This window comes from Dipodomys ordii, unplaced genomic scaffold (genome assembly GCF_000151885.1).
Source record: "Dipodomys ordii isolate 6190 unplaced genomic scaffold, Dord_2.0 Scaffold9, whole genome shotgun sequence".
NCBI lineage: Eukaryota > Metazoa > Chordata > Mammalia > Rodentia > Heteromyidae > Dipodomys > Dipodomys ordii.
In genome coordinates this window covers 19393933-19411721 of record NW_012267225.1, presented here as the reverse complement: position 1 = coordinate 19411721, position 17789 = coordinate 19393933, and the positions used below count along the sequence as shown (strand labels likewise).

The 17789-nt window shown below is 38.5% G+C and overlaps 1 protein-coding gene across 1 annotated transcript in view; it reads left to right on the top strand.

Annotated features, from left to right (window-relative positions):
• Positions 1-16: 16 nt before the first annotated feature.
• The window catches only part of Lypla1 (lysophospholipase I), a 32576-nt gene continuing 14803 nt past the window's right edge, over positions 17-17789 (top strand). Inside the window, exons 1-4 of the mRNA XM_013009378.1 lie at positions 17-181; positions 1089-1120; positions 16691-16756; positions 17408-17455. Of these exons, the coding sequence (XP_012864832.1) occupies positions 113-181; positions 1089-1120; positions 16691-16756; positions 17408-17455 (215 nt within the window). The 5' untranslated portion in view covers positions 17-112. The remainder of the gene's footprint in view (positions 182-1088; positions 1121-16690; positions 16757-17407; positions 17456-17789) is intronic.

Below are 17789 nucleotides of genomic sequence, written 5' to 3'. Positions count from 1 at the left end.
CGGGGCGGGCCGGGACTCGGGGGCCGGGACTCCGCCGCTCGCACGCCCTTGGGCCGCGGCCGGCGCCCGCTTCTCCCTTCCGCTTCCGACGCGCTGTCTGCTGAGCCGGTGGATGTGCGGCAATAACATGTCCGCCCCGCTGCCCGCCGTTGTGCCCGCCGCCCGCAAGGCCACCGCCGCGGTGAGTGGCGGCCACTGGAGCTCGGAGGGGCCCAGTGGGCCCGGCGCGGTCCTAGGCCCGGGATGGGGGCGGCCGGAGGGCGGGAGCGCCCGCCCCTGCCTGCCCGGGTGGGTACGTGCGGGTTGGTCGGCAGGCGGGCCTCGGTGCGGAGGCCCGGCCTGGGGACGCGCCCTGCCCCGGGGCCTCTGCATTGCGGTCACCGACCGGCCGGGATACCGGGCTGCGGACCCCTCGGGGGACGCGGCTGGACAGAGGGACCCGTGCCGCGGCTTGTGCGCGGATTGCGGGGAGGTGTGCCCCAGTGCTCTGCTTTGCACTCTTGTCCTCAGTGAAAGTTTAGGATTTAGTGTCCTTAAAAACCGGAAAGATGCTGGCCGTGGCTAGGAAACTTGGCTATGAGAATCTCAAACTTTTGCTCCCGAAAACCCTTTTATTGGGATGGGGAAAGAAAGTGTATATATGTGTGAAACTTTGGTGACTTGACAGAGACAAACTAGTTTTCTTAGAGCATGACCATTTGCATTTGAGGATGTCTTCGCGGGACCTCTTAAGTGTTAAAATCCCACGCTAATTAATTATCTTCAAGGATTAAAGGGAGAAGTAGCCGGGTGGGGTAGCTCCTGCTTGGGATCCTAGTACTAGGGAGGTTGAAGCTAGTGGGCTGCCAATTCCAGGCCAGCTGGGCTACCTAGCAAGACATTTTCTTAAAGAAAAGGAAAAAACAAACTCCAAAGGCTGATTCGTAATTTTGCCCTTTTAAAGTAAGATCAGTTTGCCTGTCAACAATTCTGTTGTAGGTAAAGACTTTTCATTCTACCTTCACCATACCCAGAGCTACAGCAAGTAACTGTTTAGTGTGGATTTTTTGGGGGAGGATTAAAAATTTTTTTTCTCCCTTCTCTTTTAGGTTATTTTCCTTCATGGACTGGGAGACACTGGGTAGGTGCCATTATTAATAACTCATGAAATAGAGTCATGTAACTTTGCTTACTGGTCAAAGGTTTATGTTTAAGAATGCTGAAAATGCATAAACAAAGATTGCTAATGGTATTTCTTTCGGTGTTAAGATAACAATCTTTTCTGCTTGAGAAACTCCCAGAATTTATTCCCCTATCTTGAATTTATAATTTTTCAATTTCTCTTTCTGGAACATTTTAAAATTGTAATCTACTCCTTGATTACTTGGGGGTATTGGATACCAGAGAAGAGTGGAATTTTTGTAGAGGGTATGCAGTACAGCTTTCCAGGGGAGTTAGAATTTCAGAGCAGTTGGAGAAGGACTAGTTGATCTCTCTCACCCCTCCCCCCTTACTCCCTTACTCTCTCTCTCTGCCCCCCTTCGCTCCCCCCCCTCCCTGTCTGAATGCTGTCCTTTGGGTTCCTTCTTGCTCAAGGCTAGCACTCTACCACTTGAGCCATTGTGACACTTCCAGCTTTTTCTTTATTGTAGACAAAAAAGTCTCATGGACTTTCCTGCTGGTGCTAGCTTCCAACCTTAATCCTCAGATCTCAGCCTCCTGAGTAGCTAGGATTACAGGTGTGAACCACGTGGTCTAGTGACACTGGATATTAGTTGATTGCTTAAGAGAAATGGTAGCAATTTAAGACATGCAGAGTTTTGGATTAGGTGATACATGAACAGAGAAGATAAGCTGAAAGTCAGAGGCAGAGGCTCATCAAGCATTTTATTTTACTTTTGAGTGCTGAGAATGAAACTCAGAATCTATGTGTTCTGGACAAACTTTTTACCATGGATCTACCACCCCAACCCCTTATCAAACAAATTTTGTGTACTGACTTTGGATTGTGATTTATTTTATTATTCTTTCAGTTATGGAGCATGAAGTCAAGGCCTGGGCAACGTCCCTGGGCTCTTTTGCTCAAGGCTAGCACTCTGCCACTTTGAGCCACTGCTCCACTTCTGGTCTTTGAGTGGGTAATTGGAGATAAGAGTCTTATGGGGGGGGGGCTGGGTATGTGGCTTAGTGGTAGACTGCCTGCCTAGCATGCGTGAAGCCCTCAGTACCACATAAACAGAAAAAGCCAGAAGTGGTGTTATGGCTCAAGTGCTAGCCTTGAGCAAAAGAAGCTCAGGAACAGTGCCCAGGCCCTGAGTTCAAATCCCAGGACTGGTTAAAAAAAATCTTATGGGGACTTTTTTGCCTCAGCTGGCTTTGAATTACAATATTCAGATCTCAGCTTCCTGAGTAGCTAGGATTATAGGCATGAGCCACTGGTACCTGGCTTGTGATTTATTTTTTACTCAAGATTTTTCATATTGAGAGGCTTTTACTTTGTATTTAAATTCGTGATTATGTTTGAAACTTACCTAAGTTTCGAATGTCCTTAAAAATAGCAGTTGGAAGAAACACAGAAGATAAATTTTAATAAAGCAGGGAAAACTTTATTGAAGATTATTTCAAATGAGGCATCCAATGGGGACAGGGTGGTGCAGGAAGGAGGGTCACTTGAACCTAGAATCAGCTCGGGCAACATTGCAAAATCTCAGAATGAAAGAATGGGTGTATGTATGTATGTATGAATGAATGAGACATGCAGCTAGATTAGTTGCCCTTTCCAGCTACTAACCTCAGGCTTCACCTTCTTAGCTTTGGAGATCAGATGAGATTAAGTGTTACGGCTCTTCACACAGGCTAGATGGGGTAGATCTATTTTTGTTTTTCCTAGAATGGTGGTTTCAACTTAGGGCTGAGGTTTGGAGGCAGGGCCTCAGATTTGCTCAACTTGATTGCTTCATTGGCATTGTGCCCGTTGAGCCGTGCCACTTGAGTCCAGCTTTTTGCTGGTTATTTTAGAGATAGAGTTTTGTAGATTTTTGTCCTGGATGGATGAACTCAGATTACAGCCTCATGAGTAGATAGAATTAGGTATGAACAACCAGCTTCTGGCATAGATCAGTTCTGAAGATTGATTTTTCATATTTTATGCCATAGTAAGACTAGTATGGAGTTTCAGAGAAACATTTTTGGACTTTGTCAGTTTATCTGATGAAAAGGACAGGTTTATTTTACAAAAAGGAGCCACTTAAATAGCAGAACCTCTGCTTTATTGCCAAACCCTTCTTAGTTCTGCAAGCCAGGGAGATGCTTGCTTACCTTATAACTTACCCAGTAAGAGAGCTTCTAGGCCTGAAGGACCAGTTCAAATAAAAAAAGCTTCAGTGTAGTCAGATTCTCTGTGGACTCCATGTAGCTAGATTCTGCAGTCTTGAAGTTAAGAGTGTAATTGTGAGGACAATCAAGATCATGACTTTTTTTTTTTTTTTGGTCAGTCGTGTGGCCTAAATTCTGAGCCTGGGCGCTGTCCCTCAGCTCTTCAGCTCAAGGCTAAAGCTCTACTACTAGAGCCACAGCACCACTTCCAGCCTTTTCTGCTTATTGGTGTTGAGGAATCGAACCGGGCCTCATGCATGCTACTCAAGCACTCTTACTACTGAGCCACCTTCCCAGCCCATGACTAAAGTGTAAACTTTAATCTCTGGTTGTGAACACACTGTGTGGGGTATCACTGTAGAAAAGCTTATTCTAGATTGGTTCCATGAATACATGATAAAACTCAACAAACCATTTTAACAAGTGACAGTTTAACATGGCCTTGGGTTTAATCCTCTCCCTAGTGACGCCCTCAAAAAAAAAGTTTTAGAAGCACATGTGATCAAAGGATAATTTATAATAAACTGTGAAGTTAATATTTGAGGAAATACATTTTAGGGTATAGTGTATGAGATCAGTTTTTCTTCTAAAATAAAAATACCTTTTCTTGTGTTTTGGAAAATAATTGTAAAACATTTCAAAATGCAATCATGCTTATAAAGCAAGTGACTTGAAATCCCAGAGCCCAAAGATAGCCTATTTATTTTACATTTAGCATTTAAGAAAGTTTTGTTTTGAAATATTTACAGATTCATAGATGAGCTGCAAAAAAATAGATTTCTTAGTATCCTTTACCTAGATTTACTAATCTCTGTATTTACTGAATATAATCTATGTTTGCAGTACCCTTTGAGGGTAAGTTGCATATGGGATTGCTTACTTTCAGAACACTTTAGTATGTATTTCCTGTATGCTATGTAACTCATGTAAGTTATATATAAATTGAATGCTTTATGATTATATAAGCACAGTCTTTTATATAACTACAGTTTTCAAACTCAGAACATTTAATATTATACACTGCATATGCAAACTTTGCTTGTGTGTTAGTACTATCCTTTCTAGCCATCCCATTACCTCTTGGGATTCAATTCCCCATCACACATTGAATTTAGTTGTCACATCTTTTTAATGTCTTTTCATGTGGCTGAATTTCCCAGGCAGAAATGTTGTTCATGACACTGGCATTTTTTTTCAGAGAACATCCTTGTCTTTAAGTTTATTTGATATTGACTCATGCTAGATGAATTTATACATGTTTGGTATGAATGTTATATAAATGCGGGGTCCTATTAATTGTGTCATATCAAGAGATGAATGATGTCATTTTTTTATTACTGGTGTTAACTTGGGTTGCTTGATTAAGGTAGTATCAGGGTTTTCTATTGCAGTTATTTTTCCTTTGTAATAGAGCAAGTTGTGGGGAGATACTTTGAGATTACATAAATTGTTCTTCATCAGACTTGCATCCAGTATTTTAAGCAACTCTTAATGATTATTGATTGAATCACTATTTGCTATGATGTCTTTTATTTGATAGACAAACTAGTTGTTTGCTCAGTATTTTGTACAGATTCAGATTTAGAGGATTATATTCCAGTACTGTTATGTTTTAATTTCATTTACTTTTAAAAACAACTTCAAATTTATATGAAAGTTACAGAAATAGCATTTATAGCTCCATGTACGTTTTTCAGAGTAACATTTTGGACTATTTATAAATAAGTTGCAGACACACTGCCTCATTACTCCTTGTTACTGAAGTGTATATTTTTACATATAAGGACAGATACTCCTGCATAATCACCACTTCTATTCACATTTTTTTTTTTGGTGAAAATACTGTACAGAGGGTTTACAATTACACAGGCAAGATAATGAGTACATTTCTTATCAAGCATTGTAGCCTCCTCCTTTGTTTCCCCTTCCCATCCTCCCCCCACCCCCCACTCAGTCCTCCCCCCCACCACCAAAGTTGTAAAGTTTGTTTTCGACATAACTTGTACATCTCATTGTTGCAATGGGTCCACCTGTATCCCTATTTCAATGATTTGTTTTTTTCCCTTTCCCTCCACAAATTATACTGACATCAAATACAGTGAAAGCAGGGGTTATACTGTGGGGGATGGACATACAAAGCAACAAAGAAATAATCTTATAAATGTGTTAGAAACAATCGCATGAAAGAAAAAAGACACTTGAATACATATCTTAGGGTTCATTTCCCTTACATCAACTTATCTGACCTTTTCTGCTTGACTCAGACACATACTAGTTATTGCAAATAAGGGAAACCATGGAACCTATGTTTCTTTGGGCCTGGCTTATTTCACGTAATATAATTTTTTCCAAGTCTTTCCATTTCCTAACAAATGGGGCAATGTCATTCTTTCTGATGGAGGCATAGAATTCCATTGTGTGTGTGTATATATATATATATATATATATATATATATATACCACATTTTCTTGATCCATTCATCTACTGAGGGGCATCTGGGTTGGTTTCATATCTTATAGTCATGCTGATAGCTTTAGTGTGGTTTTGTTTGTATTCACATTTTTTTTTTTGGGTCCGGTCGTGGGTCTTGAACTCTGGGCCTGGGCGCTGTCCCTCAGCTCTTCAGCCCAAGGCTAGCGCTCTACCACTTAAGCCACAGCGCCACTTCTGGCTTTTTTCTTTTTGCTTATTTGGTGCTGAGGAATCGAACCCAGGGCCTCAGGCATGCAAGGCAAGCGCTCTACCACTGAGCCACCTTCCTAGCCCCCCTCACATTTTTTATATGACTATAGTGTTCTTTTTTCTAATACATTTTTTATTGTGAAAATACTGTACAGAGGGGTTACAGTTACATGAGCAAGGTAATGAGTACATTTCTTATCAAGCATTATTGCCTCCTCCTTTGTTTTTCCCCTACCATCCCTTCCCTCCCACCTTTACAACTACACTCCTCCCCTCCCCTTTTTTTCTTGGGGCTTTAACTCTGGGCCTTGGTGTTATCCCTCAGCTCTTCAGCTCAAACTAGCTCTCTACCACTTGAGCCACAGTGCCACTTTTGGTTTTCTGAGTGGTTTATTGGAGATCAGTCTCACAGACTTTTCCTGCCCGAGCTGGCTTTGAACGGGATCCTTAGATCTCAGCCTACTGAGTAGCTAGGATTACAGGAATGAGCCATTATAAGCCACCCAGTTTATAATGTTCTTTATCTGCCCTGAATCTAATCTGTCATCAGGTGTTACATTCAGTTATCATATTTTCTTATTCTCCTTCACTTTGGAAGTTGTTTTTCATAACAGCGGAGGTTTTTTCAAGAATACAAGGTAGTCACTTATAGAATGGCCCTTAGTTTGGGTTTTATCTTGTGATTTATCCCTTTCTAGTAGGAACAACACATGAATATTGTTATGCTTACCTCAGTGTATCATATCATGCAGAGTGTGGTGTTTGATATTTTTTTGTTGTTGTTGGTCATGGGGCTTGAATTCTGGGCCTGAGCACTGTCCCTCAGCTCTTCAACTCAAGGCTAGCACCCTACCATTTGAGCCACAGACTGTTTTTTCTGGTGGTTTATCGGAGATAAGAGTTTCATGGCCTTACCTGCCTGGACTGGCTTTGAACCTCGATCCTCAGATTTTAGCCTCTTGAGTAGCTAGCATTACAGGCGTGAGCCATTGGCTTCCAGCTGATTTTTGTTCCATTATAGGTCACTTTACATATTTTCTTTTTTGGTTAAGATAGTTGTATTATTGTAACTGTGACTGAATTATCTGAGAGAACAAGGTAAAGGAGGGAAGATTTATTTGAACTCATGGTCAGTCCATGGTTGCCTTTCCTCATGTGTTTGGATAGAACACTATGGTGGTAGGAGGCTGATCTTCACTTTTTGGTAGATAGGAAGCAGAGAATGGGAATCTAGAAAGGGACTGGAGAAGGATCTGCTCCTTAAGAATGCACCCCTGGTGACCTACTTTCTCTAAGAAGGTCCTACCTCCTACCTTTTACCGCTTGTAGTAACACCTCTGTAGTATGACTCCATAATGTGATTAATCCATTCATTATGTCAGAGCCCTCTGGATGTAATTGTCTCTAGAATTGCCATCACAAACATCACAGAGATATACTTTATTAATAGGTGTTTACAAATAATTTGTAGGAAGATACCTTGATATTAATGAAGATAATTATTTTCTCATCATATTTTCACCCATGGATTTAGCATACACTAATGGTTGTGATAGTTGCCCAGTATCTTACCATTAGCATACACTAATGGTTGTGATAGTTGCCCAATATCTTACCATATTTAAATGTAGAAAGATGAAATTATGACCTTTGAGCCAGGTGTAAGTACTGGCTCACACCTATAATCCTAGCTATTCAGGAGGTTGAGATCACAATTTGAAGCCAGCCAGGGTAGAAAAGTCCAAGAGACTCCTATCTACAATTAACCAGCAAAAGCTGGTCTAGGGGTATGGCTCAAGTAGTTGAACATCAACCATGAACAAAAAAGCTGAACCAGAGCTTGAGGTCCTCAGTTCAAGACCCAATACTGGCATAAACAGAAAAAACGTGGAAGAAATTATTGTCAAAGCTCATAGAATTCACAAACATTGTAGACCATGATAATGACAATTTGCCTTGTGAAGGTTAAAATGTGTTTGTGACTCTAAGTATTACTGTTCCACAATACTGTGAAATATGTGAAACTTATGTAATCACATAATCTCAAAAAAAAGTGAGAGAAGGGGTGGGTTAGGAGCAATGAGTGACAATGTTATCAAACACTTTGTACTCATATACTGTTTTGTAGAATGGGAACTTCTTTGTACAGAGGGGTTAAAGTTACACGAGCAAGGTAATGAGTGCATTATCTTTAAGTACAAATAGTTAAAGATAATAAAAAATTTTTTAAATGAAAAAAATTTAAAAAATTTTATTCTTTTTGTTGTTGTTAGTCGTGGGGCCTGAACTCTGGGCCTGGGCACTGTCCCTCAGCTCTTCAGCTCTCTTGCCTAGCATGCATGAAGCCCTGGGTTCAATTTCTCAGTGCCACATAAACAGAAAAAGCTGGAAGTGGTGCTGTGGCTCAAGTGGTAGAGTGCTAGCCTTGAGCAAAAGGAGCTCAGAGACAGTGCCAAGGCCCTGAGTTCAAGCCTCAGGATTGGCAAAAATAAAAGAAATAATATTTTCTAGGATTTTAGTCCTGGACTCAGCCTCCTCAGTCCTTTCCCCCCAAACCACCACCAGGCTTGGTTCTTTCAGGTCTATAGGAACCAAAGAGTTGGGTGTTGTAGGTGCTTATTTTAGTTGTTTCTTCTGAGCCTTCAGAGGACAGAACAAAGCATATATCCACATATGTACAGACATGCATCTTTATCAGTTTGGATCTCTGTACATATTAAAAATCCTTTGGAAAAGAGGGAAGAGTTTTTGAGTTTTGCTGGGAGTGGCTCATATGTATAATTGTAGCTACTTAGGAGGTTGAGATCTGAGGAGAGACTTATCTGATTTGCTAGCAGAAAGCTAGAACATTTCTGAAATTAACATTAAATTTAAAATATATCTTGTTCTTTTTCATATAGTCATCATAGATTTAACTCATTACTTCTCAACTACATAAAATGGTTTTACATAGTAAAACAGAAGGAAATAAGATTGTCATCCACCTAGCCAGAAGGAAATAAGATTGTCATCCACCTAGCTAACCATGTTAAGGAATGTAATTGAAACCACGTTCCATTCAGAGTCGAATAAATAGGTGGACAATTGTTTTTTTTTTTTTTTAAGTAGCTGTGCAATCCCAAAGCTATAATTAGCTGAAATAATACCATGATGTTTAGGGCTTGTTTAGTTATCCCTGGGGTCATTAGCACAAATCCTGAAATGGAAAATACACTAATGATACTCTTAGAAATTGAAGAGGATAGAAGCTAAAATGGCATACATAAAATCAACATTGGTAGTGGCCAGGGAATTGACCTTTTATAATTGATTATATTGTTATCTTTTATAGGAATAACAAATAGGTGTTGCCAATAGGTATATAAGGTATATATATATATATATATATATATATATATATATATATATATAAAACAAATAGGTATATAAGGTATATAACTTTGTTTGGCCTTGAACTCATAATCTCCCTGCCTTAGCTTTCTGAGCTCTGGGATTACAGATGTGAGCCACTATACCCAGCAGTGCTTTGTAGATCACATTGTTGAAAAGATCTGGTAACAGGAGTTCTAGGCTAAAGACCTAACTCCAGGGATTCTACCCATTATGTCTGGTTACTTGCTCCAAAATGCAAAATAAGAGCAAGAGTTGTGGTGATGGGCACAAAAAGGTTTATTTTGGCTAAGTGCTAGTGGTTCATGCCTGTAATCCTAGCTACTCAGGAGGCTAGATCTGAGGATTACAGTTTGAACCCAGCCTAGACAGGAATGTCCATGAGACTCTTATCTCCAAATAACTACCAGAAAACTGGAAGTGGAGCTGTGGCTCAAAATGGTATAGCACTAGCCTTAAGCAAAAAAAATCCCAACAGCATTCAGGTCCTAAATGCCCCATGACCAACTAAAAAAAGGGTTTATTTTGCAGTATGGGCACTTTTCGGGAAGGGGCATCTTCCAGGGTACATGAGATTTAAGTTTAAACAGAGGAAGATTGGGCAGGGTGCCGGAAGTATGCATCATTTTCTAGATAGTCCAATTACAAGTGTGGTCCTGTGGTCAAAGATATGATCTTGGGAAACAAAGGAGGAGGCTACAATGCTTGATAAGAAATGTACTCATTATCTTGCCCATGTAATTGTAAACCCTCTGTACAGTATTTTCACAATAAAAAATAAATAAAAATAAAAAAAAAGATATGATCTGGGTGGTCATCTCAGGATTGGTGGTGAGAGCCTGATCATAGTAGAAAGATGTGGTTTTGGTGGTAGTTTGAACTCTTGTCACAAGATCAATCATGTTCACGCCTTTAGAAGTGGCCAGTAGTGGCCTTAGTGAAGTGACAGTAGCTCAGAGCAAAGGAAGCAGATAAAAAGGTATGGTAGAGAAGCTCAGTTGTAATTCTGTTTCTTAGTCTTTGGACATTTGCAGGCCCAGGTAAAGAGTGACTAATTTCATCAAAAGCAGATTCTAATACCTATTAGACTTTGTACTTGGAAGCAAGGAATAACTGGACTGCTTGATCATTTCTGGGAGTTACAAATAGGTCCATTTTTATTTGGGAGTGGAAGTAAGTTAACTATTTATGAATATTGTATAATGTTATTTATTATATACAATGTAAGTATATTACTTGCAATGTTAACTATACTCATACTGTGAAATTGTCCTTAATTTTATTGAAAATATTAGAAAACTTGCTAATTATTAATGCCAAAAATATAACTACATTGTATAATAGGTCACAGTCACATAAAAAGCAGTAATAAATTTAAGTGTAAAATGAAAGGCAATGCAAGGTTTATTAAAGGGGTTGTTTAGCATAGATCTATTAATTGACTTGAGTCAGTTAATACAGTTAGTACCTTTACATTTCTCTTAGCAGATGGAAGAACATGATTTTTATCTGTAGACTCTGAGGGGTTTTGTATGGTTTTTGTGGTGCTGGGGAAGGAATCCAGGGCCTCCCACATACTAGGCAAGTATTCTACTATTGAAGCCATATCCCAACCCCCAGTATCTGAGGTCTTGGCTTAAAATGAATTTCCAAATCTTTTAAAACTAATCTCATGACAACTATCTATTTCCCTCAGCTTAACTTTTCAGACTGCTTATCCTAATGCCAGTAGTAGAATCTATGAGCAATGAGTAGCTGGGAGCCCAGAAAGACTACTTAGCCAACTCCAGTGACCATTAGCCAAAGACTTCACCACTTTGTGATTGAATGTGGCAGGTAGAAGAGAATGTATCAGCTGGTCTGGAGCTGTTATATAGTTCTTAATTTAAATTGGTTCAGCTTAGCATCCTGATTGACTTGGTTGTGATTTTGTTTAAGCTTTTTTTTTTAATTGTGTTGGTGTATAATACAGTCAAATATTCAAGTCTTGAATTGTCTAGCTGATAAATCTTTACATGCATACACCCATGTAATCATCAACCAGATGTAGATAAAGCCTCCCAAATGTTCCATCATTCCCTTTTTAGCTAGTATCCTCTCATCTCTAGTAGGAACCATTATTCTTTGCTACTACAGATAAATTTTGTCTGGTTTTGACCTTCATGTATATGGAATTACAAATTGTTGGCATATCCAACTCCTTTTACTCGTTATTCTATAAGATTTATACTTTGAAACACACACACATGTATTTGAACTCAGGGCCTTGCACTTGCTAGGCAGATGCTGTATCACTTGAGCCACTTCAGCGGCCCTCTTTGTATTGGTTATTTTTTAGATCCTGTTTCTCTTTATGCCCAGACTAGCCTTGACTAGGTCCTCCTATTTGTGTTTCCCTGTTGTACATGCACCACTGCATCCACCCTTTTATTCTTCCCCCCTAGCTGGAATAACAGGTACATGCACAAATGTTTTGGCTTAGGCTGGCCTCAAACTGGTCTCCTAAATAGCTAGAACTATAGTTTTGAACACCTGCTAGAAAATAATTTTTTTACACACATTGCACCACTCAAAACCACCCAAGTTTTTAAAAATAGGTATGTGTTGTTTTTGTTGTTGTTGTTTTTGTCTGTTGTGGGGCTTGAACTCTGGGCCTGGGCGCTGTCTCTGCGCTCCTCAGATCAAGGCGAGCACTGGACCACTTGAGGCACAGCACCACTTCCAGTTTTCTTGTGGTTAATTGGAGATAACAGTCTCATGGGCTTTGAACTGCTATCCTCAAATCTCAGCCTCCTGAGTAGCTAGGATTACAGGAGTGAGCCACCAGCTCCCGGCTAGGGTGCGTATTTTTTTTTTTGTATATTTTTTTGAGGGTACCTTTCTGTGTAACTTTAAGCAAGGCTTGCTTTTGAAATCTATCTGTTTCAATCTCCCTAGTTCTGGGGTCAAAGGCTTGCATCACCACACGCTGTCATATGTGTATACAGTAAAATGACACAGCACTAACCTAGAGCTTTCCAAGTCATTAATTCTTTACTGAATATGTTCCATTGTGCATTCAGTCCATTGCATGCAGGTGGAAGTATCTGCTCTGTCTCCATCTCATTTTTCATTTTTCTTCCCTTCTTTATCTTCTCTCCACCCACACACAAACACACATACATGATTATGTCAACATTTGAGATGAACCTGCAAATATGATCTATCACCTTGCAGAATTCCAGTTTGTGTTCCTCATTCACAAGGACACTGAACATAACTAGCATGCAATATCTTAAATTAGGAAAAATCAACAAGTACAAATAAGTACTTTATTCTTTTTCATTGTTTAATCATACTCCATTGTATAGATATGCCATATTTTGTTTATTAGTTCATCCTTTGCTTGCAGTTGTAGGTATCTTTGTGTATGCTCTGTCTCCCTCAAAATTTAGTGGGCATTTGGATTATTTCCACTTGGGAGAAGAATAATGCTGCTAAGAGCATTACTCTTATGTGTTTTGGGGGTGGGCATCATGTTTCCAGTACTGTTGGATAGACCTAGGAGTTGAACTGGATCATATGGTAACTTCATGTTTAATGTTTGGATGACTTGCCAGATGGTTTTCAAAAGTGGCTGCACCATTTATATTTCTTCAGCAGTGTATAAGGGTTCTGTTTCTCTCCATCCTCTTTAACACTATTATCTTATTATTATTATTATAACCATCATGGTGGGTATGATGATGTATCTTGCAGTCAGTTTTGTGGTTTGTTTTGAGATGGAGTAAAAAAAAAGTATTCAGACTTATCCACTTTGGCAGCATGTCATAATTTAAAATGTTTATTATAGTGGAGTGATACCCTGTCATGAGTATATTAGCCATGTATCCATCTGTTCACTGATGGACCTTTGACAGTATTTTCATCTTTTAGTGGTTCTGAATAATACTGTTATGAGCATTTATGTGCATTTTATCTGTATGTTTTCAGTTTTCTTGGGTATCTGTCTAGAATTGAAGTTTTGGGGTCCTTTAGTAATTTCACTTACTTTATTGAGAAACTATCCAATTGTTGTCCACAATGCCTGACCATTTTCACCAGAAATATATATTTGTTCTGATTTCTCTACAGCTTTACCAGGCTCTTGTAATTCTTTAAGTCCTCCCTTTTCCCACCCTGCTCCCCTTGATCCTGGGGTTTGAATTCAGGGCCTGGGAGAGGTCCTTGAGCTTTTCTGCTCAAGGCTATTCCACTTTCAGCTTTTGAGTGGTTAATTGGAGATAAGAGTCTCACAGATTCCTGCCTAGATTGGCTTCAAACCAAGATCCTCAGATCTCAGCCTTCTGGATAGCTATGATTACAGGCATGAGCCACTAATGCCTGGCCCTCTTTATGTTTTTCTTGTTTGTTTTTAGACAATTTTATAGCTTTCCTGGTATAAAATAGAATTCGTATTGTTTTTGAGGCAGAGTTTCACTGTAAGTCTATACCAGGCCAGCCTAAAACTGGAGATCTTCCAACCTTAACCTCTTGAGGACTAGGAATACAGAGGTGCTCCACTGCCCTCACTGTATCTCTTTAATGACTAATATAATGTTAGGTATTTTTCCTATGCTTTTGGCAATTTGTCTTATCTTCTTTGAAGAATTATCTTCAGGTGCTTTGCCCATTTGTAAATGGGGAGGGGATTGTGTGTGTGTGTCTATGTGTGTGTGTGTGTAATATTATTCTGTATATATTATAGATATTAGACAATTATTAGACTTAGGTTTGCAAATATTTCTTATAATTGCTTGTCTTTTCACTTTATTCATTGTCCTTTGAAACACAGCAGTTTTAAATTTTGATGATTTCCAGTTTATGTAGTTTTTCTTTGTTGGTTGTTCCATTGTATCTCAAAAATCAATGACAAGGTCAAAAAGATGTATGCATGTTTTATTCTAGTAGTAAAAGTTTCATTTACTATATTTAAGTCTTCGGCCTATTTTGTGTTAATTTTATATACAGTGTGAAGTAGCAATCAAGTATCATTCTGTATATGTACATGCTCACCTGTCCATTACATTTGTTGAAATGACTGTTCCTTCTCTATGGATTTGTTCTGGTATTTTTAAGTTGACATGGATTCTCAGTTGATATACATCAATACTTCTTGGGCTACTACTGTCATCTTTCTTATATTGTAGTAATGTTAAAGTTGGGAAATGTTAGTCTTCCAACTTTGTTCTTTAAAAATTTGACAATTTTTTTGTTTTAGCACATATTAGTTGTACAAGGGAGGTTTCATTGTAACATTTTCACACACACCCTGCTTAACCTCTTATCATTTTCGCTCATCCTACTCTCTTTTTAAAAACAATTTAATATTCTGTTTTTATACATTGACCATATTCATCTTCATTCACCCTTTCTGTCAACCCTCCCTTCTCCCTCTAGTACCCTAGTGTCTTTCCATTATACCAAGGGATTTCATTACGATATTTAAGATGTGTATGTATTATGTTTTGCTCAGAATAAACCTCTCTATTGCTTCCTGTTTTCACTACTTACGACTTTGTTATTTGAAAGATTGTTTTAGTTATTCTGAGTCTTGAATTCCCAGGACTTTGTGAGTTTCTGCACACTCACCTGGGTTCTCATAAAGATTATGTTCACTGATGATCAATTAAGGGAGTCCTGCTATCTTACAAATGTTGTCATCTAGGCTGTGAACACGAATCATCTTCTATTTATGAAGCTTTCAATTCTTCCATAATGTTTTATAGTTTTCAAAGTAAAATATGTAAGAGTTACAAAGATATATATATATATATATATATATATATATATGTATAATGCACATTACATATGGTCTGTATCTCACATATGTACATAAGACTCACACATATACACATGCACAAACACAGAGCTACTAGAATAGTCTAGTTCATAGTTGGTATAGTTGTTTGTTTTTGTTTTTGCCGGCGGAGGGGCCTGAACTCTGGGCCAGGGCGCTGTCCCTCAGCTCTTCAGCTCAAGGCTAGTGCTCTACCACTTGAGCCACAGTGCCACTTCCAGCTTTTTCTGATTATGTGGTGCTGAGGAATCAAACCCAGGGCTTCATGTATGCAAGGCAAGCATTCTACCACTGAGCCACTTTCCCAGCCCATATAGTTGGTTTTATGTTACTATTAATACTTTGATGTTTTAAATGTTTTCTTTTTAAAATATATTTTTAACACTTTAGGGATTGTATGGATTTAAAGTGATTAAAGTAGAAAAATAGTTAACAAAAGTTTTTTGGTTTTTTTTTGGGTCCGGTCGTGGGGTCTGAACTCTGGGTCTGGGCACTGTCCCTCAGCTCTTCAGCTCAAGGCAAGTGTTCTACCACTTGAGCCACAACGCCGCTTCTGGCTTTTTTTTTTTCTGCTTATGTGGTGCTGAGGAATTGAACCCAGGGCCTCATGCATGCAAGGCAAGCACTCTACCACTGAGCCACCTTCCCAGCCCCAACAGAAGTTTTTAACATTCATGTCCAGATAATTTTACAAAAGGCTTAAATTACATCTACTTTATCCTTTAGAAATAACATAAAAAATCAAGTGTAATATAAAATGTAAACAAGCAGGAAACTGTAGAGAATGTCCCATTTCCATCACATTTTTTGTTCTTTGAGTGGAGCTGGAGAAATGAACCCAGGGCTTTGTTTGCATTTAGGCTGGTGATCTGTCACTGACATCTCTGATCATATTTCTCAAGTGGTAATCATGGAAAAAAGTCAGAAATAATATCAAAAATATGTCAAAGGACTTTATTTCTTGCCCAAGTATTTTTTTCCAGTTTTCCTGTGTTTTATTTTGAGCCTACGCAGATTTTTGCATAAATGCACAAGGGAAGAATATTAATTCAAGTTTTTAATAATGCAAAAATAGAATAAAACTCATTTATTCTTTTGAGGCCTTTTTCACACAAAATTTGAATTATCTTCTCTGTCTTGCCTCTATTATAACTTGTTTATAAAGTTATAAAGGGATATAAATACACAAATATATTTTTAAAACTGAAGTACAGTGAAAAATAAGAAGAAGCACACACATCCTGTCCAGAAGCATGAGACTGTCTGCAAAATCTGTTGGGTTGTTTCTAGGTCCATGATACTGTTTAATAATACTGATAGTCCACACTTTTGAGATAGTATAAAGAACTAACATCACAAATTTTAAATACTGTTGTTACTGTTATTTGTTGTCATTTTAAACAGTATCGGATATAATAGTGCTTCCAAATAATATTTTCCACCAGGCATGGATGGGCAGAAGCCTTTGCTGGTATAAGAAGTTCACATATCAAATACATCTGCCCACATGCGTGAGTATTTCTCATCTTTAGGTTTGTAATTCAGAACAGTTGTTAGAGCCTTGCTTTTCTAGAAAAGTTATAAAACTTAGGTTTTATAACTTCTAATATAGATTTATTGTAGGAAACAGGGAGTATCTAGATTTAGAATGTTTTTCTTTTTGCCTGGATAATTTCTGATTGTCCACCCTTATCTTTCATGCCAGCCTTGCCTCAGATGTAAGGGACACTTAGGCATAGCTTTAATTTATTTAGCAGGTACAAAGCTAAGAAATAGACAATAAGCAAAGCGTAATCTGAGCATATGGAAATTAATGCTACATTGTTTGAACAGTAAATTGTTCTTATATGTATTTCCAACTGTCTTGATTTCTGGTTTTGCCTTCTCATGTCCTGAAAAGTTACAAATGTAAAGTAAGGACTTGAGAAAGAATTTTTCCCCCCTAGCTAGCTTAGTTCTTTGCAGTTGTTTCTCTCTCTTTAGAAAATAGTTGGGGGCCTAAAGATCAGCTTATTTAGGTGTGAAAATACAAAACAGTTCATGTTAGTAAATACTACAGCATGAAATTTTGTATGAGTCTAAAATAACTACCAACTGTTGATTGACAGAATTTATCACGTTTGGCTTTAATCTGACTTGTCTGTTTTTGAATTCTCATGTAGGCCAATTATGCCTGTTACATTAAATATGAATATGGCTATGCCTTCATGGTAAGTAAGAGTTTATTCATTAAGAACTTTTTAGTCTTTTATCAGAAGTACCCTTGTGTATATTCAGTTTATTTAGCCAGTTTTACATTGCAAAATTACATAAATAACTTTAAGTTTATGCTCTTATTTAAGTTTTCATGCTTTAGATTGTGGGTAAATTTAAACAGCTAGGGGAATGAGAAATTGAGGGAATAGAAATATTGGAGTGAAACATCTCTTACTGCTCAATAAGGCTTTATTGATTTCAGTAATTAGACATTTGATTTTTTTTGGGGGGGGGTCCGGTCGTGGGGCCTGAACTCTGGGCTTGGGTGCTGTCCCTCAGCTCAAGGCT